General features: G+C 42.7%; 1 protein-coding gene across 1 annotated transcript; it reads left to right on the forward strand.

The window, feature by feature from the left end:
• The first annotated feature begins 5,078 nt into the window (after positions 1-5,078).
• Positions 5,079-16,503, forward strand: inhbaa (inhibin subunit beta Aa). Its single transcript, XM_021563084.3, has 2 exons — positions 5,079-6,054; positions 13,745-16,503. The coding sequence occupies exons 1-2, from the start codon at positions 5,613-5,615 to the stop codon at positions 14,536-14,538; spliced, it is 1,236 nt and encodes a 411-aa protein (XP_021418759.3). The 5' UTR covers positions 5,079-5,612; the 3' UTR covers positions 14,539-16,503.
• The last annotated feature ends 4,505 nt before the right edge of the window (positions 16,504-21,008 follow it).

Here is a 21,008-nt window from a genome sequence, read left to right on the forward strand (position 1 = left end):
ATTTACCTATCCGTCCAGGGTGACTCACGTGGCTTACATTTTGTAAGACAGCTGCATATTTACCAAAGAAGCAATTTCAGACTAAAGACTTTCGGGTAAAAAGCCCGTTTCACAAGCCAATACACCCAGCCCCTGTCCAAGTTATGTACCGAACACTGCTTATAAATAAACATGCTGAGAAACATTCATAAAGATGTTTTCTCATTCGGGTGGTGTCTGTTCAGTGAAAAATAGCCAGCCAGACACACATTAGGCATGCCTCTCACTTTTCCAACATAGTGGGAGTCTGAAAATACACAGTGTCAATTTAGGTCAGGTGTACCCTAACCGGTATTAACGTGCACGGACTGCAAAATATAATCAAGTCTAGTATACATAAATGGCCAATGGGCCAGGATACCCTGGACATATAAACATACTGACGCCTCAGAATAACAGCTAATACAGTTGGCAAAAAGGAATCGTTTTTTTTTCTTATTCCATTAACACAGAGGGTGCCACTTACACCAGTTGGGATTAAAGTTTTAACACAGTCAATGTACTTTTCCACACAGCAAGGCTCATAAAGAGTATTGAGTTGGCCCCAGAGCAGGGCTCTAAAGTGCAAACATTTTGGTCACACATGCTCCTAAATATTTTGCTGTTTGACTTGGAATTTGAATTTTGGAAGCACCGGTGTGCTTTTGGGCAACTGTTTCAGCGTGCCCTAGAGACGGAGACTTGTGAACATTGTGGTTGCACCATTACTATAGAGAAAACTGCTTGGCTCTAGCCTAAACTGTTCAAAAGTGGTGACCCTTATTATTACACTATGTTGCAGCTGAACGCATCATTGGCGGGCCGCATTTAACATTCACAAACCATGTCGTGGACAGTTCTGAAACTACGTGCGGGCTGTTAACGCCTTGTTCAGTCATGTTACCTCATTAGCTAGCTAGCTAACAACCTTGTAACTTTACCAGTGTATCCAAAAATTTGGGGGGCACAAAAAGAATAGAAAAGTTTCCTCAGGAGATCAATGATCATGGCAATGAATGAATGGATACACATGGCGAGGCAGGGCTTAACATGACAAAGCCCCTGAGTAGGGTAAATCCGTAAGGTACTCCCATTACTCCGATGCTAAAATTGCCTACTCTACTCATAACCCGACAACGACTCTATTCTTTTTTTTTATCATTCTATAAACATTTTGGATGTGCACGGTTGTTCGTTTTTAACATACATCCATGTCGTCTTAATCAACAAACTACCTCATACCTAAAAATACTTTCATTCTAAACGTAAAAATGTTAGCATGAACAGATAGACCTTCTAATGGAATGTGTATCATGATTATCAGCCAAAGAGACGATTCCAACTGACTGGTTACTCGATACATTGTGTGTTTGAAGCACTTCCTCACCTTTCAAGTCGCTAAAACGTGTTTGTATCTAACTATCTATGTGTATTGCATAAGGCTTGCTAGTTAGCTTGTAGTAAGGACTAGTGTGTTGTATCCGTCCAAATAACAGCTATAATATTCTTCTGCATTTGGATATTTTTGCAAACCTGGAGATTCCACCAAGTAGGTTTATATATCGACATAGGCTAATATGGGCCATTTGGTAGGATTTGACTCCCCAGCTGGTCTCCGACAAGTTGAAAGGACATATAGGCAAGCCAACAATCATCAGTTTTTCTAAATACCAAGGCCATCATACCGCTAAGGAAGGAGACGCGTTCTGTCTCCTAGAGATGAACGTACCTTGGTGCGAGAAGTGCAAATCAATCCCAGAACAACAGCAAAGGACCTTGTGAAGATGCTGGAGGAAACAGGCACAAAATCATCTATATCCACAGTAAAATGAGTCCTATATTGACATAACATGAAAGGCCACTCAGCAAGGAAGAAGCCACTGCTCCAAAACCACCATAATAAAGCCAGACTACGGTTTGCAACTGTACATGGGGACAAAGATCGTACTTTTAGGAGAAATGTCCTCTGGTCTGATGAAACAAAAATATAATTGTTTGGCCATAATGACCATCGTTATGTTTGGAGGAAAAGCTGCAAGCTGAAAAACACCATCCCAACCGTGAAGCACGGGGTGGCAGCATCATGATGTGGGGGTGCTTTCCTGTAGGAGGGACTGGTACACTTCACAAAATAGATGGCATCATGAGGCAGGAAAATTATCTGGATATATTGAAGCAACATCTCAAGACATCAGTCAGGAAGTTAAAGCTTGGTCGCAAATGGGTCTTCCGAATGGACAATGACCCTAAGCACACTTCCAAAGTTGGTGCAAAATGGCTTAAGGACAACAAAGTCAAGGTATTGAGGTGGCAATCACAACGCCCTGACCTCAATCCCATATAATTTTTGTTGGCAGAATTGAAAAAGCGTGTGCGAGCAAGGAGGCCTAAAACCTGACTCAGTTACACCAGCCCTGTCAGGAGGAATGGGCCAACATTCACCCAACTTATTTTGGGAAGCTGTGGAAGTTAAACAATTTAAAGGCGGTGTTACCAAATACTAATTAAGTGTATGTAAACTTCTGACCCACTGGGAATGTGATGAAATAAATCAAATCTTAAATAAATAATTCTCTCTACTATTATTCTGACATTTCACATTCTTAAAATAAAGTGGTGATCCTAACTGCCCTAAGACAGGGAATTTGTACTTGGATTACATTTCAGGAATTGTGAAAAACTGAGTTTTAATGTATTTGGCTAAGGTGTATGTAAACTTCCCACTTCAACTGTATTTGTACTTTTACTCAAGTATGATAATTGGCTACTTGTTCCACCACTGATATTCATGAATTAATTCAAGATGATCCAAGGGACCTTTACTGAGGCTGAACCTACTCACACTGCGCATCTTGCTTCAACGAACCTCTGCTTTACACTCACACGCAACATGCTCTCCCATTCTTTGTCGAGCTCTCTCTTCTCATGTTTGTCTCTTTCAGGATGGAAAGATCGCCTGGTCCCAGATCTTTGTGCTGTAGAGCCTAGGGTCATGCCAGCAGCGATAGGAGTTCGCTATACAGCACAAACAGAACTGGGACCAGAAAAATGGAGAGACGTGGGAGACTTGCAAAGCACCAGGCACAGTGACGGTCAAACCTGACCATGGGCTCTCCGGTGCTCCTGTGGGAGGGGGGGGGGGGGGGGGGGGGGGGGTAGTTATGCCTCACTGGAGGAGCACACATCTGGTGAAAGACTTGCTCATCACTTTCTCAGGGTGAATAACACCCCTCCAACCCTCCGCCCCCAACTCTCTGCATTTGTTGGGGATTTGATTTTAATGGGGTCTGCTCTGTTCCCCCATCGCGATGGTGAGGGATGGCATAACTTGAATGTTGCTGCTCTCCCCGCATCCTTTTCCCGGTTATTTCTCCCCCGGCGTGGAGACAGTCTTTTGCTGTGTGACATGATACGGCCACCGCTGCTCTGCCAGTCCATCACTGTCCCGCGGAGACTTAGTTGGGGGGAAGACTTTTCCAGATACTCTGAGGCAGTACATTTTTCAGGCGTGGAATGACGTGCTAGCTTCACCTATTACGTGTTTCATAAAGTTACTGAGGTCCTGCAGCGACAGCTCAGAGTGGAAGGAAGTGACCCCTGACCTTAACGAGAGAGAGTGGCGGACAGCAGCCAATATTGCAAAAGAGAGAGAGTCGGGGGCAAGTGAAGGAGGTCCAAAGAGAGGGGGAGAGGAAACATAAAGTAGAAAAGAATGACAAAGATAAATGGAAAAACATCAGAGTATGTGGGTGAATGTACATCATATGTCCACAAGAGGGAGTAAGGGAGTGCGTCTTCTCTAGGACATCTACAGTGGATCCTTGACTTAGTTTACAAGATAGATATAACAATACCCACTGCAGAGTATGATATATCATCTGTAATGTAGCACTAAAAGCATAACATTTTTCACCTGCATACAATGTTCCACATAGTCTATAGCTGCTTAGAGGTCTAGAACTACAATTCATTTCAATGCAGTATATGTAATCAAAGTCTTTGACCATTTGAATCAAAACAGCCATTATGGTGCATACTGTAAGCTCCTGAAGTGCTCCAAAAATTGTTTGCAGATAACATCAGTAAACATGAACAATCCAGAAGCTAATTTGATTATAACACAAGACGGTGAGTGATCGTAGCCTGTCACAATCCAGAGCTGTTATCATAGCAAGTTAATTTCTATTGATCAAGTTCAATGTCGTATTTCGTAATGCACTCGGGATGACTTTGCATGACTTGGAGTTCATTTTTGGATACACTGACGACTCACACTAGCCTCCTGCTTTGCCTTTGATGATGTAATGTCGAAGAGTCACTGAGAATCCCAGCCGTCTGACCTCAACTCATTAAAACAGGAAGTTAACCCCGTAGTCACTTCCTGGTGAATCGGCAGACTGGGCCTTAGGAAAAACAGAACCAAATCATCCCATCCACGTCAAACTGAGGAGAAATACATGGAAAACAATGACACAACATGGGTAATAGTGGGTTTGACGCATTGTGGAGTTTTTGTGTTTTGATTGGTGTTTACCAGTGACCACAAATTCTGCATTTAAGTCCTTGAAACAAAATCCTAATATTGTATACTATCTAGCCATTGTAACCAGACAAGTTAATCATGCCCATCTTCAAAATGAGTTGAATGTTTGTACTTCAAGAGTTTCAACTTTTAACATAGTCTAAATACATGTACACAAGCCATATGAGAACTTCTTACTGTACATCACTGCAAACAAATGTGTGCAATTATATTAGAAATAATCCAACAACCATTTGTTCAAATTTAACAGAAGTGAGTTTAACAGAGCAAGTTGAGGTTGGCAGCAACAAGAGATGAAGCAACAAGATAAAATAACATTTGAAGTGCAAATAATTTGCCACTAAAGCACTTTCAAATGTGTTTAATCAAAATGGACAACACTTTTGCAAGCCTTCCACTGTGAGACACAGTACAATCCAAAATAAATAAATAAAGGCAAAGTTAGTGAAACACATGAGTCAGAAGTAGTGAGATAGTAAAGGGTGGGATCAGGAGGAAAGGGAGGGAGGAGGAAGGTATAATTACGGTAAGACACAGGGAGAAGTACAGAGGGAGAGAGAGAAAGAGAGAGAGAAACAGCAAAGACAGAGCCCTGCCCACTCTCACAAAACCATTCAACTTGAGCACAGAGAGCACTCCCAGACCTCTACAGAGAACTCCACTTCCCTGGGGTAACCTTCTGAAGACGATTGCCCTTCCCACACAAAACTTCCCAAAGGACCAGCCATCCTCTCCGCTCCAGCACTGGCAAGACCATCTTCTGTCCACACATCTCTTTCTCCATCCATCTCTCATTTTTCAATACAAGGATTATAATTTTTTGTTCTCACTTTTCCTTCAGTTTAAGGTGTCACTTTTTAAAAACTTTTAGTCCAAGTCTTAGTATTTATTTGTCCAGAGTTTTTAAGTATACTTTGTCTGGAGGATTTCCCCCCACCCCTCTTTTGGCAGGAGGACCTACACTTTTTCCGCCAATCATCATTTCGCCTGCCAGTTGGTGCGTGCTGAGTTGCTCTTAGTTGTCTGGACAGCAGACCTCGTCTCATCAAGGATGTCTCCTCTGCCCCTGCTGAGTGGGATCCTTCTGCTCTTTACCCATAGCTGCGCCGGTGGCAGCTCTTTGCCCATGGCGGACTCCTTAGCGATGGGTGGTGGCCAGACGCCACCACAAACCCAGTCCCAATCCCAGCTGGCACCGGAGGTCACCAACTGCCCGTCATGTGCCCTGGCACGGCTAAACGAGGAGGAGGACGGCGGCAAAACCGACGTGGTGGAGGCGGTGAAGAGGCACATTCTCAACATGCTGCACCTGCAGGCACGGCCCAACGTCACGCATCCGGTGCCCCGCGCTGCTCTGCTCAATGCCATCCGCAAGCTGCATGTGGGACGCGTGGCCGAGGACGGCAGCGTCCAGATTGAGGACGAGGGCCACGGGCGTCTCGACCCCGCTGACATGGCCGAGACGACTGAGATCATTACCTTTGCAGAGGCTGGTGAGTGCCACAGGTGTGTGTGGTGGGGTGATTGTGCGTGCGTGTGTGAGAGAGAGATAGAAAGGACAACAGAAAGGTTATTGTCTAAGGAGGCAAAAAACTAACAGGCAGCCTTGCTAAACGTTACAAAGGCTATAGGACTGAAACCCAGTTTGGCAGGTTTGCAGACCTAATTCTTTGAGAGGAGGGGGGTAGTGTATACCTGCTTATTTCCACCTGTGCGATAGAACAGTTGAACCTGTTGACTCTACCCAGAGAGGTGCTTGCATCCTCCCCTTCCCCTGCCACCCCTCCCTTCAGGTCCTTAATGACCTCCTGCTGATTTAAAGAATACCAATTATCTGCTTAGAAATCCCCCAGGCTTGAGTCCCTCAGCTGTGATGTTATTCAGAGTGGTGCGGTCGCACTGGGAGACCAAGCGAGCGCTTTGCTCAGAAACGGTAGAGCGAGAGAGAGAGCGAGTGAGCAAGCGAGAAAGAGAGTTATTGAAAGAAAGGCTCCTCAGGTTAAACAAAAAATAACTATTATCCAGTTACTGCCTCTACTCCGTTTTTCTTCTTCCAAGACGGGTTTAAAGATGGCTGTTGACTGTGGAGTGATGCTGTCAAGCGTGTGATGTGTAGAGAGATCTGGGTCTGCTCTGCCTCAGATAGTCCAGGAGGGGGAAATGGGATATAGAAAAAGCTGAACTGTGTCAGCGAAAGAACATTGTTCCTTTTTCCTTGCAATGCAAACTGTGACTGTCATTGAAGGTGCAGAATGTTTAACGGTACAGTATTTTGGAAAGGGTCAGAGACAGGGTTATTGGATTCATAAATACAGCACTGTATAATTGGCAAGGTGATTTTGAGTGGTCTTGGGTCTATGTCGCAGCAGGGGGAGAGAGAGGAGTGCTTGAATGAGAGTGTAAAGGATGTACACTCCAAGTCATGACTGACATTTGCAGTGAGTTCAAGAGCCTCTCTTCACTAAGACTTGACAGACTAAATTTAGCGAATCCCACTGCAGTACTTACACTCACACAGTGTGTGTTCAAAACCAATACTTAGACTTGAATGAGAATTTCCTCCCTTGTGTGATGTCAAGTTGTTGTTCCTGTTATGTGGTAAAAATAAAAAAAAACCTGAGGTACAAGCAAAGAATTCTAGGAAAACTACGTACATTTTCAAAGTAGACTCTTCTTGTATAGTGGTAGTTAAATAGCTTTAATTTAGGAATTCTAGAAATGTTTATTCTAGAATGTGTTTTACAGTACACTTAGAAAGAGTTGTCAAGTTGCTATAACATGGCAGTGAAAGCAACACTTTGCAATTCAGAATTGGGAGAAAAACGTGTTAAAATCATTTTACATTGATTGATTCATGTATTGAGGTTATGTGAGTCATGAGGTTATGTGAGTCATGAGGTTGAGGAAACAAAGCCGAGTCAAAAAATACTTTCCTTACCTTCCTTTCCTTACCTTCCTTGCAGTAGAATATGTTATGCTGCTCATTACTGAAGCCAGGTTCCCCCCCTGACATTTTCAACAGCATACACTTCAAAGAACAGTTGAACCATTTAGGAATACCTGAGTCAGGGAGTACAAATTTGAGCCAGTTCGCTACAGGAGGAAAATAATCCTGCAGTTAATCCTGCAGTAACAGGAAATGTGAGTTATGATGTGGATTACAATTCATGGACATTTTTTTGTGGGGGTTGATGCATTTTTTTTGTAGGGCAAATCAAGTTTGACATTTTAAAGTGGAAATAAAGCAACAAAAAAGTGATCAAATTATGATCCTACATCTGTATGCCACCATAAATACCATGTCTCGAGTTCACATCAATTCAACAGACAGACAAAATATTACCCCAATGCCTTAGCATAAATCAGCAAGCCGACAAAAAGATATGCAACATTTCCAATTGAAAATATAGTTCCAACAGTGACATTTTGTTAATTTTTTCCGTTCTGCTTATGCCTACATTTCTCACTGATACATCTCTTAGCAAGGCTTTACCATGCTATGCCCATACACACTACATGGGGATACAGTCTGGTTCGTATCCCTAGAGTGCATCATTTGCCCATACTGTGGCCCTAGTTATACAAATATTGTCTGCAAATTATTACTCAATAAGTTGAATTAAACTGGATGCAGTCACAGCTAATACGTTGAGACCAAATGTTTAGTCATTAACCTATTTCAAAGCTCAAGTGATCAGCCTGTGAGTAGTAAATCATTCTATGAAGTCCATTTGTGACGAGAAATTGATGTGGCCTGACTTTAGTTACATAATCTTTATTCAGAGCAGTTTTGACATGAGTGGGCTACTCAAGAAATCTTTCAGATTTCTGTGTGGGTCACCATTGGGTTCCACATTCACGTTCTCTGTACTTGATTGCTTAAATATAAAACCCATAACATTCCCGTTTGATATGAATAGGCGTTTGAATGAACTTTAGATTAAAAAGTAAGAGTGGACTCCCACACTTCCGATTGGGGGTCTTTCATAATAATAAAAAACATGTAAATAACTAGGGTTAACCGTGCAGTAGGGGTGTTCTGCTGCATATAATTGCTTCATTCAACGGAATATGGACCTCAATAATTATTTTGGGCTGTTGGGACAGTCTCCCATGAAAAAACCTTGCTCACTGGGGGGAAAGTGTCGAATACTGGTAGTGCCAATTTCCTCCACAGTCTGCATTCACTCTCCCTTTCAACCCACCTACCCGTGGAGGACAGCAATTAATTAAACACATCATTAGTGAAATTCCGATGTCCACATTTATCTTCCGGTCACAGTGTATCTCTCACTGCACCGCATTCTCTGGCCATGTTGATTAGGCTACATAGACTACAGGTGTTTTGGCTTAGAGATAAGCATTAGACAGAAGCTTTTTAACATGTCAATTTGTATGAGAAAACAGCTATCCTCTGCCTATTAAGTGTAAGTTAATTAATTGTTCCAATAAAATGGCCTCCTCGGTCATGTATTTTGTGTATTCAGCACAGTTATCAACCTCAAGGACTCCTCTCACAAGGACTTGAGAGGCTGACATTGACTTGGTCACATTCCACATCAGTTACAAAAGAGTGGCTCCCTTCACATGCCTCTCCAATAATATTCCATTACTTTTAGATTATGGTCCAAAATGGCATACAATGGCACATTCTTGTACTGTAGCCTAAATTGGCATTTATAACCTTGAGTCTCTTGTTTGGCTTGTCAACCTGCATGGTTGAGAGGTTTAACTGCTGTTTAACTACTGTTAGATATTGTGTCATCCATGGCCGGGGGGGGGGGGGGTTATTATTATTATTATTTTTCATTTTTCATTATTATTTTTCATTTTGTCAGGGGAGCTGCACCCTCAGCCCCCCCTACTTCCTACTTCCCACATATATGGTCTCATCTCTCCCTTGGGAACAGTATACAGATGCAGGATCTTCATTTCAGCCAGTTTACAAGACAATTGCAATACATCAAGTCTGAAATTTCAAATACACTACAAGTTTAACATTTACTGCATTAAAAAGAAATGTATCCTGCAACATGGCGATCAAATTAAGATCCTATATCTGTATATGCAATGAATGAACCATCAGTGCTGCTAAAAGCAGAACACTAAAAAAAAAGCATATTGAAGGAAAAAGGAAAATTCTCAAAAGTTTTTTTTCCTCAATGCTGTCACTACCATTCATTATTGTGCTAGTTGCTAGCAGTCAGAGCAATAAAATATGTTTAGAAATGTGAGGCCAAAGCCCTTTATAAGAGCCTAGGCGTGACATGGCCGACACAGAGTCATTTCTGATGTCTCCAAATTATGATTATGCTGCCAAGGCCTACTCCAAAAGCGCGTCAAGAAAATGTCCCGGCTCTAAGACTGGCAAAACGTTGATTCATAGAGACGGTTCTAGTTCCTTTATCAAAGTCCAGCCAAACAGAAATTATTAATAAAGCAGCTAGATAGAGACAGAGTGTCTCCCAGTCTTCAAAGGTTAGAGTGTTTCTCTCAAACTTTTCTCATTGGTCTTGGGAGTGCCTTGGCCTGTGATGCCTTGGCCTGCTGTGCCTCAGAGCAAATGCTTCCTGGGTTTGGGTGTCTAATTGTGTGTACAGGGTCATAAATGAAGCCCACCGCTGGTTCATCTCCTTCCAAAGAGGCCAGCACAGATTCTTTTTGACAGTGAGATAGTGGAGCACCAGATGGCAAGGCTGAGAGTCCCGGGAAGTAAGTGAAAGGGTCTACTTGACCGATGGCACAACTGACCTTTGCGATTCCTGTGGTCAGTCGGTGGTCAGCTGATCAACTCAGCCAAAATGGAATGTTAGTTTGACTTTTTCCTAAGGGTTACGATTTACAAATCCGTGCATCAACCTAAGTAACATAATTTAAAAAAAATCAGTTTTGTTTTTGCATGGGCTGCGTCTCAATCCACCACATCTGCTTATACCGGCCTTCCACACCTGCGGTGGAAGGTGGCCGAGCTACAGCAATGTTTGGAGAGCTCTTGTACAAATAACCCAGTGTTCTATGAATGACATCAGGATATACGTCCCAAAAATCGGCCTCCTCATGAAAACGTTAGCGTCTGAACGGTTTGGCCTAAACTAAAATGACAACTATATGTTTTGCTCTCGACCCCCAACAAGTGTCATAGGACTTGTCTGAAGGTAACCTGGTTCCGGTAAAAAAAAAAAAGAATGGAAGTTTGGCAGTTTTGTGCCAACAAAGAAAAACGAAATATGTGTCCAGAAAACCAAAAATATTTACAGAGCTTTTCCTATATCTCCTAGATATAGGAGAGACACGTCAAAACCTTATTCCTTATGATACATTTTTTTTTACTGTCGTTTTTGCCCTTTATGAATGTGCTATTCAATGAGCCAAGGCTTAGACTTGTAACCTGTAATAGTGTTTAGGGAATGCTATTGGAATGACTTCAGGTACACATGAGATAGCGTCCAACATTTTTTACAAGTTTATTATAAGACAATTGCAATGCATGTTTTAGAGGCATTCTTAAAATGTAACTGATTCAATTTGTTGGTGAGTGATAACATCTAACGTATATCCTAATGGCATTCATAGAACACTGGGTTATTTGTACAAGAGCTCTCCAAACATTGCTGTCATTGTCATTAGAACATACCAGGAACATTCCTGGAGCATCTTGAGAGCCACATATGGCTGTTAGAGCAGGCAAGTACGAAATTGAAGAGCGATCCACTTGGGAGGAATGAGATGATTGGCACGTTCAGAGAAAAATGCAGCTACAATTCTGTGAACAACGTTACATTTTTCAAGAAATGCATTTAGCCTTTTACTTATCAAGATGATCATTCATGTAATTCAGATATTTACAAATAAAATGTGGTTATACCTGATGCTGTCCAGGAGACATTAAGCCATAATCTTTCAGTGCTTGATCTATCAAACCAGAACTCTTAAAAAATTGCAGCTGCCAAGACGCAAATATGAAAAAAAGTACTCTGTTTAGTCTGCTCTGAAAGTAGGTCTACTAGTGGACTTTGAGTTGGCAGGTATTAAAGCTGCTATCTCCACCACAACTTGCAGTTCACCTCAGGTTGCAAAAAAATCTGATAAAATGACACAGATTGTATAGGATTGAGTTCATGTGAATTTCTAGGCATTCCTCAAATTAGGCAGTAAACCTTTATAAAACAATTTCCATTTCTCTTAAATTGGTAAACAAGATATGCCTCAATAGTGTGTTATAGTGGCATCTTTCTGTTATGTTTTTCATGGAAATGATGCCTCAGGAGTGGCTGTGGGAGTATTAGAACTCCATAAAATATGACTGGAACCTCAAGGATCAAAAAGTTCAAAGGCCATTATTCCCTCCAAAGGTAAATTGGATAAAGAGTGGGATTATTGGACACATTCATTAGGAGAGTACTTGGATAGAAGAGAACCCCCCCACTTATACTCCTCTAAGCTTTCAGGTATTTCGTGCCCATCCCTCACTCCATCTCCTTTTTTTGAAGACAAGCAAAGGGGGAGGTAGGAATGTGTCAATGTTATTTTCTATCTTTGTGTGTGCGACAGCTGCGCAAACTGTCCTTCTTGTCAGCACAATTGGTGTTTATTGTTCAGGGATTACTGTACCTCTCTTTAGTCTTTTCCCCCTTCTTTTCTCACAAATGTTTTCAGGGACCATGTTGAGCAGCGGTGTACTCAAATGTACTTCCAAGGGCGGGTTTTCTTTGGGTTAGGGCCCCCTTTGGTTTGTACAGCTTAGGAAACTCTAACGCAAGTCCCATTCTTTCGCCCCAGTGCAGGATTAAGTAGGAACAATGGACGGAGCCACCGCTGGCAAACGGCCATTATTTTTAGGCTGCGTTTGTGATGCAGCGGCTGTGTTTGGACAGATGGGTATGGTCTGTGGACACACGCACAAAAACACACACACAGAGAGAACTGTCGCCATTGTTGTTGCAACCAAATGTGGGGTAAACAAACAGAAATCATTGATGATGACCTCCATGGAAGTACTAGGAATAGTTTGGGGCTCATTGGGATTTCTAAGAGGGAGAGTCTACAATGACAAATGCTGGCTGTCCAACTCAAGCGACATTTGTGTAGTTAAAAAAAACAGACCCATCTAATAATGACACCACAGCCACTGTGGACATGTAGCTCATCAACAACACGCAGTGTCTGTCCACAAAAAGAGAGAGGAAAGGAATATCTTACTCTGAGCACACAAAGCCAAAGTTAATAGCCAGAAAGTGAGCTTTACAGTATGTGCTGTTGAGACATCACTTTGTAAAGATTTGCCTATGTAAATGCAAGGGATTAGCCTAGACGTTCTAAATGATCTGTTAGAAGAAGCTTTCCAGAGGCTTGCTCCATGCCTCTGCTTAGGGCCATGGACATGAGCCAGTTTTGATCCAGAGCTGAGAGATTTGAGCTCAAATACACCAGCAGGCCTCCCATAGTGACACTAGTGAAGACACGTTGCCACATCACAAGTGAATTCACATCTGCTTGTGAAAAGGGTACTTATTATGGGCAATAACTGACATCCTTCAACCTCTTACTCTACATTTCTGAAAGACTTGCCTCTGGCTATTGTGTGCTGCCATAATGATCACCAGTAAAGGTGACACAAAGTTTGTTTTGCCATGTTATATTATATTCTGTGATGGGTTTGTTAAGTACGTCATGGACAGTCCTCTTGTGTTGTGTCATGCCATGTGCTTGCTCGTGCTTGTGAATGAGTGTGTGTGTGTGTGTGTGTGTGTGTGCAGTGAGTGACTGTGTACAGGTCACAAAACATATTTGCATGTTGTACCCAAAATGTACATTTTTACTCTCTCCTGTAAATACTTTTCACTTTGTTGTTAGCATTGCACATAACACATTCATTTCCAAATGACGTCCCCACATTTTCTGATTTATTGAACCCCAAAAAGTTAATTGAAAAAAAAAACAGATCAGAACTTTACTGTGTGTGAAGTCATGTCAAGCAAGGCAATGCTAATGATACGTGCGCCATGCCTAAAATTACTCTGTCCCATTGATGTGGCCCTATCACACCCCATCAGACTCAGATGTGGCCGTTGCAGTTCAAGGACCAGGCAGCAAAGCCTTCACTTACACTGATATGAGCTCAGACTTTATTACAGAGTTTTACTAATCTAATCCTCCGATCCTCTCTCTACTTCTCCTCTGTAGGCGACTCCCAGGGCGCGGTCAACTTCCTCATCTCCAAAGAGGGCGGCGAGCTGTCTCTGGTGGAGGCTAATGTATGGATCTTCCTCCGGCTAGCCAAGACCAACCGCAGCCGTGCCAAGGTCACTATCCGCCTGCTGCAGCAGCACCGTGGTGGAGACGGCCGTGAGGAGACGGCGCCGGTGCCGTTGGCTGAGAAGGTGGTGGACACGCGGCGCAGCGGCTGGCACACTTTTTCAGTCTCGGCCAGCGTCCAGGCCCTGCTGAAGCGCGGCGGCAGTACACTCAGTTTGAGGGTTTCCTGCCCGCTGTGTGCCAACGCTGGCGCCACGCCCATCCTGGTGTCGGCCAGCAGCGGCCAGGAGCGGGAGCAGTCCCACCGGCCCTTCCTGATGGCAGTGGTGCAGCAGGGTGAGGGCGGTGAGCCACGGCGGCGCCGCAAGCGGGGCCTGGAGTGCGACGGCAAGGTGAGTGCCTGCTGCAAGCGCCAGTTCTACGTCAATTTCAAGGACATTGGCTGGAGTGACTGGATCATAGCGCCAGGGGGCTACCACGCCAACTACTGCGAAGGCGACTGCCCCAGCCACGTGGCCAGCATTACAGGCTCCTCGCTGTCCTTCCACTCCACTGTCATCAACCACTACCGCATACGGGGCTACGCACCCTTCCAGAACATCAAGTCGTGCTGCGTGCCGACGCGGCTACGCGCCATGTCCATGCTCTACTACAACGAGGAGCAGAAGATCGTCAAAAAGGATATCCAGAACATGGTCGTAGAGGAGTGTGGCTGCTCCTAAAAGCCTAGCGGAACTAGAGGGGCTGGGAGGTTGGTCTCATGCCCAGAGAGAAAGAACTAAATGAAAGAAGAGGAGGTAGATGAAGGAAGGAGAATGCATTGAGTCACTGTTCTTCTCCCCTTCTCCCTTTATCTCTCGCTCTCTCTTAAGCGCATGACACTTGTCAAGACCGACTCCTTTTTGGACTTGATGACTGGCTTGTTCTCCGGTCGTCGGCAAGTCCAGGGGGTATCTACAACTCAGAGAAGTCTCTGCGGCACTTTCAGAAAAAAAAAGAAAATAATATTTAATATATTTTTGTTACAAAACAAAGAGAGTGAGGTGAGAGGATATTTATGTGACCCAGATACGGTGTAGTTGCTCCTTTAATGCACTGCAAGACGAGAGACCATGCGAATGAGGTGCCTGAAAAATCTCAAAACTATGCAACTTGTCAAGTATTACGATTTGTATTTTTATTTTGCCTGTTTCATTTTCTCAATTGTTTACTTTTTGAAAACATAAATAAGGAAAACTTTTTAAAACTATGTTTTACGTTTGTTTTAGTGTGCCTGTGTTTGTGTGTGTGTGGTGTGTGTGTGTTGAGAGATACTTGAAAGAAACAAGTTTGACCAGATGCTGGAACCAAACATTTCTCTATGTATAATTATTATAATTTTTGTTATTGATAATAATATTATTGTTTATTGTTTTTAAAAACGTTACGAACGTTTTCAGTTTGCACTATACCAACATTCTGATCAGCCTAGTCACAAATATAAATGGTATTCTAAAAGAGGTTTAAAAGCACTTATGAATGGACAAATCAATAGAGCACATGAGTTTAAAACATTTCGAGAACACGTAGACACATTTATGACTACAGCATTTTTTTGACCACACCAAAGAGTTTGTGTGAGCGTTGCCAACTGTCACTGTGAGGCTGTTAGCAATCACTTCACAAAGACGTCCAGGTCAGCATTAGCATAGCCTAGCATCAGTGCCCAAACATTCCTTCAGCTCCTGCACATAAACGTAATTTCCCATAATGCTTCACTCTGACCTATGTTTTTCACACATTACTATGTTGTTGGAGAGTGTATTATTAATGTAACTGACAAAAAAAGCACTTATGTAGGCCAATGTTGTCGTGTTTTGGAGGAAAATGAATGTGTCCATTGAATTTGGAAATATCCTGAAGATCTAGTTAAAACAGTTTAATATTTCCAAATATCTCACCAAATATTGGAAGGTCCCATCTTACAAAAAGTAAAACAAATTGTTTGGAGGGTTGGTTTCTTTCGATGTCTGAAATTAAGCAATTCGAAACTTAGTAACACTTTATTTTCCTGCCCACTGTTTACCGGGTAGTTATTTAGAAATTACCTTATCAATACATAGTCATTACACTTTAGCTTCCTTGAGATTCATTGACACAAGCTTCACAATATACCATTTGGTACTAGATACAGCAGATACCAGTTGTATTGAATTCTATTTCAATGCTGATAGTGTTGAAGTACTGTCCAAGAAAGTATCCATTGCACATAGATTATTGGTTAATACCATGCAAAGTATGCACATTTAAAATGGGATGTCAAATAAAGTGTTACCGAAACCTTCTCTCACAAAGTTGTGTCTTGAAGTATAGACTCATTAAACATTATAGAAGCACAATGTATCTTACATTTTGCATTGATGCATACACAAATATTAATAGAGAAAACATTTTAAAAAAGAAGAAAAAAAAATGTGGTTGTATTTGTTTTCATTTTATTTTATTAATACAAAATAATTGACACTGAAACAAGTGGAATAAAATATTATTTTATTCTGTATATATGGATATCCAGATACCAATATGTTGCATTGCTTTGTTGTACAAATCAAAAACGTGCTTGTGGCTAAGTTTTCTATCTAATTTATTTTAAAGTATTTTTGTTTTGTTTCGCTTCACCATTAAAGTTAAAAGGATGTACACTAAAACAGAAATGTGTTGTTTTTGGTTTTGGGAAATCTCTGAAAATGTGTTCTACGCATATTCAGTCCAGTGTGGTAAATTCATAAAACACAAAGCAATGGGTTACCCATAAGCATAAACCATAAAAGAAGATCAGCCCTATATTTGACCTTATGTGTGAGCGCACGCACACACACACACACACACACACACACACACAGGCACACACACACACACACACACATGCACAAGAATTCCATCATCATGGAAACCGTCTATCAGATACTAACTCAAGTCTTTTTTACATTATTGGCATTGAGTTGATTAACTGAGATAAAACTGTCACGGATTAACTGACGCAAAACACCAATGAGAGCAACATGAAAACCAAAGACAGGCTGATGTTTTGGAGAGGATATTTTGCGTGCAAACGCTTGCATGACTACTTGCTCACAGAGCACATGGTGTCTTTCATGAGTAGACCTCGGCCAGCTCAGTTTACATTGATGAGGTAAGACAAGAACCAAAACAAGAGAGACAGTGGTTTGGCTATGAAGGAAATGACCAAGCCATGAGGACAGCCTTGTATTTCCTATCCATTGCCCACAGAATGTGGTGTCATGCTGCGGGTGGAGCTCGTCACATACATCTACTGTGCTCACGCTTGTATAGTAGAAAGACTCTTCTTTCCGAAAGCGGAAAGAAACACTAAAATGGCCAAATATATCATTGTCAAGATGACATAAAGCTGAGTGTTAGGCAGACTGTTTAAAAATAGAGCCACCCCCTCTTAATGACAAGGGGAACACCGAAATGGCTTGCAGATTATAATAGTTCAGTAGCTGAGGATCAAAAGGCCAGCAGAAACCACAGAAGGGTGTTCCCTTTGGGTGAGCAGCAGTTGTGGGTCATAGCCTTTTGATGGTCATTAATTAAAAGACGCCCTGGATTAACACTGAGATATGTGCCAAACTAAAGGACATGGCCACCACACATAGGGCTATGGCAAATAACCCTGAGGCTATGGTCAATGCTACGAATGAGCCATCAAATATGCAAGGTGACAATACCAGAAAAAGGTGGAATCCTTCTACACTTGCGCCAACGCTCAAAGCATGTGGCAAGGACTACATTAATGAATGATTAAAAAATATATATTATCTAAATGTATATTACAGGAAGTTGGAAGGACTCAGTGGGTTTTGTCCAACATGTCTCTGGACCTACTCACTGTCACAGTCATACTCTGGACCTAGTTTTGGAATAAATGTCCCATGGAATAAATGTTGTGGATCTTAATGTTTTTAAACGTCCACATTGCCTAAGTGGTCAGTTGTTGGCTCTGTGGCATTTTTGCGCAAAACAGAGAGGTAGCCATTTTTCCTCCCGGTCCTAGTGAAAAGCCAACTGTCCTGGTTGATATATTATCAAATAGATATTTGAAAAACACCTTGAGGTTTGATTATAAAAAATGTTTGCCATGTTTCTGTCGATATTATGGATATAATTTGGAATTTTTGTCTGCGTTGTCGTGACCGCTATTTCCGGTGGATTCCCAGGCATAACGCATCAAACTAATGGAGGTATTTGGATATAAAACATATCTTTATGGAACAAAAGGAACATTTGCTGTCTAACTGGGAGTCTCGTGAGTGAAACATCTGAAGCTCATCAAAGGTAAACGATTAATTTGATTGCTTTTCTGATTTTCATGACCAAGTTACCTGCCGCTATGTGTACATAATGTTTTGTTAGTATATCGATAAACTTACAAACGCTTGTATTGTTTCCGCTGTAAAGCATAATTTCAAAATCTGTGACGACAGGGTGATTAACAAAAGGCTAAGCTGTGTTTCGTTATATTTCACTTGTGATTTCATGAATATGAATATTTTCGAGTAAGATTATTTGACCGTTGCGCTATGCTATTTAGCGTAGTTGATGACAATTATCCCGGATCCGGAGGGGGTGGTTCCAAGAGGTTAAGGCAAGGGCTGATTTCAAGGTCTTACTGCTAACCTACAAAGCATTACATGGGCTTGCTCCTAACCATCTTTCCGATTTGGTCCTGCCGTACATAACTACACGTACGCTACGGTCACAAGACGCAGGCCTCCTAATTGTCCCTAGAATTTCTAAGCAAACAGCTGGAGGCTTTCTCCTATAAAGCTCAATTTTTATGGAATGGTCTGCCTACCCATGTGAGAGACGCAGACTCAGTCTCAACCTTTAAGTCTTTACTGAAGACTCATCTCTTCAGTGGGTCATATGATTGAGTGTAGTCTGGCCCAGGAGTGTGAAGGTGAACGGAAAGGCTCTGGAGCAATGAACCGCCCTTGCTGTCTCTGCCTGGCCGGATCCCCTCTCTCCACTGGGATTATCTGCCTCTAACCCTATTTCAGGGGCTGAGTCACTGGCTTACTGGTGCTCTTTCATGCCGTCCCTAGGAGGGGTGCGTCACTTGAATGGGTTGAGTCACTGACGTGATCTTCCTGTCTGGGTTGGCGCCCCCCTTGGGTTGTGCCGTGGCGGAGATCTTTGTGGGCTATACTCGGCCTTGTCGCAGGATGGTAAGTTGGTGGTTGAAGATATCTCTCTAGTGGTGTGGGGGCTGTGCTTTGGCAAAGTGGATGGGGTTATATCCTTCCTGTTTGGCCCTGTCCGGGGGTATCATCGGATGGGGCCACAGTGTCTCCTGACCCCTCCTGTCTCAGCCTCCAGTATTTATGCTGCAGTTGTCTTATCCGGTGTCCTGTGTGAATTTAAGTATGCTCTCTCTAATTCTCTATTTATTTCTCTCTCTCGAAGGACCTGAGCCCTAGGACCATGCCTCAGGACAACCTGGCATGATGACTCCTTGCTGTCCCCAGTCCACCTGGGTGTGCTGCAGCTCCAGTTTCAACTGTTCTGCCTGCGGCTATGGAACCCTGACCTGTTCACCGGACGTGCTACCTGTCCCAGACCTGCTCATTTCAATTCTCTAGAGACAGCAGGAGCGGTAGAGATACTCCTAATGATTGAGCATTTCTTGCTGTTTGGGGTTTTAGGCTGGGTTTCTGTACAGCACTTTGAGATTTCCACTGATGTAAGAAGGGCTATATAAATATATTTGATTTGATTTGAGGTAACACATGATCAGTCCATAGAAGGAACAAGATAGATATTTTGAAATAGGCACATAAACAATCAATACCACAGTGCAAAGGCTTCAACGCATTATGGGGCATTGAACAAGTTTTAAAAAACACCAAGCTTTCAAAAAGAGAACAATCATTCTCAAATGTGTGGGGGAGCGATAGATGCAAAGCAAGTGACTGATTGATTAATATAACCATTTGGCAATCTTAATTTCTTAATCTTTTAAATGATAGCGGACGACACGATACCTCCCTACTGAACAAACTTAATGCTTTTCATGCACGCTTCGACAAAAAAAACACCAAGACTTGCATGGCGGACCCCGCTGTTCCGGAGGACTGGGTGATCTGTCTCTCTGAGGCCGATGATCTTGATTGCAAGGCCCTACAAAGGGTGGTGCGGACGGCCCAGTGCATCACTGGGGGCGAGCTCCCAGCCATCCAAGACAATCATGCCAGGCAATGTCGGAGAAAGGCTCGAAAAATTGCCAAAGACTCCAGTCAACCGAGCCATGTTCTGTTTCCTCTGCTCCCATCCAGTAGGTGGTACCAGAGCATCAGGTCTTGGGGTAACTGTAAGGACAGACACTGGGAGACAAGAAGCAAGTACAGGGAGTGAACATTTAATGAATAACGGACATGAAACAAAACACAAACAGCGTCTGGACAGGGATAACATAACAACATTAATGCTGACACAAGGATCAAACTGAGGAATAGGCAGATGTAGAGGAGGCAATCAAAAATGTGAAGGAGTCCAGGTGAGTCCAATGAAGTGCTGATGCGCATAACGATGGTGAAAGGTTTGTATAATGATGGGCAACCTGGCGCCCTCGAGAGGAAGCGGAAGCAGCCGTGACAGTACCCCCCCCTGACTCGTGGACTTGTTTACGTGCTGCTGTGCATTTTGTTGCTAGCGTTACTTTGCTACCTGCCAACTTCATGGTTTTTACTTTTTAATTACCATTTTATACTTTTTTCTTTCAACTTTTTCACCCCGGATGCTTTATCTGGACATGGTTCTACAGAACCTCCACCAGCCGAAGCTAAGTAGTAACATTAACATTATGCCTTCTAATTGCAGTTGCTGTACTCGTAATATACAGGAAAACGATCGCCTTATGGTGAGGATAGCAGTGCTGCAAGCCCAGATTCAGACACAATCGTTAGGCAAGGGTAATTTAAGTGTAGGAAAGGATTAAACAACGTCTGCCACAAATAAGTACAGATAGTAGTATAAATCCTATCTCACAGTCCCCGCAGCAGGACAATTTTCTCATGGCTTCTGGAAGGAAATGCTGTAGGAATGCTCAACCGGTGTTGCTCATTCAGCCAACAGAAACTTTCAACCGGAGTCAGAGGCCGAGCCTTCTCTGGTGCGTCAAATCGGAGGG

The sequence above is a fragment of the Oncorhynchus mykiss genome, chromosome 15 (genome assembly GCF_057628025.1).
Source record: "Oncorhynchus mykiss isolate SJ-2025 chromosome 15, ASM5762802v1, whole genome shotgun sequence".
Taxonomy (NCBI): domain Eukaryota; kingdom Metazoa; phylum Chordata; class Actinopteri; order Salmoniformes; family Salmonidae; genus Oncorhynchus; species Oncorhynchus mykiss.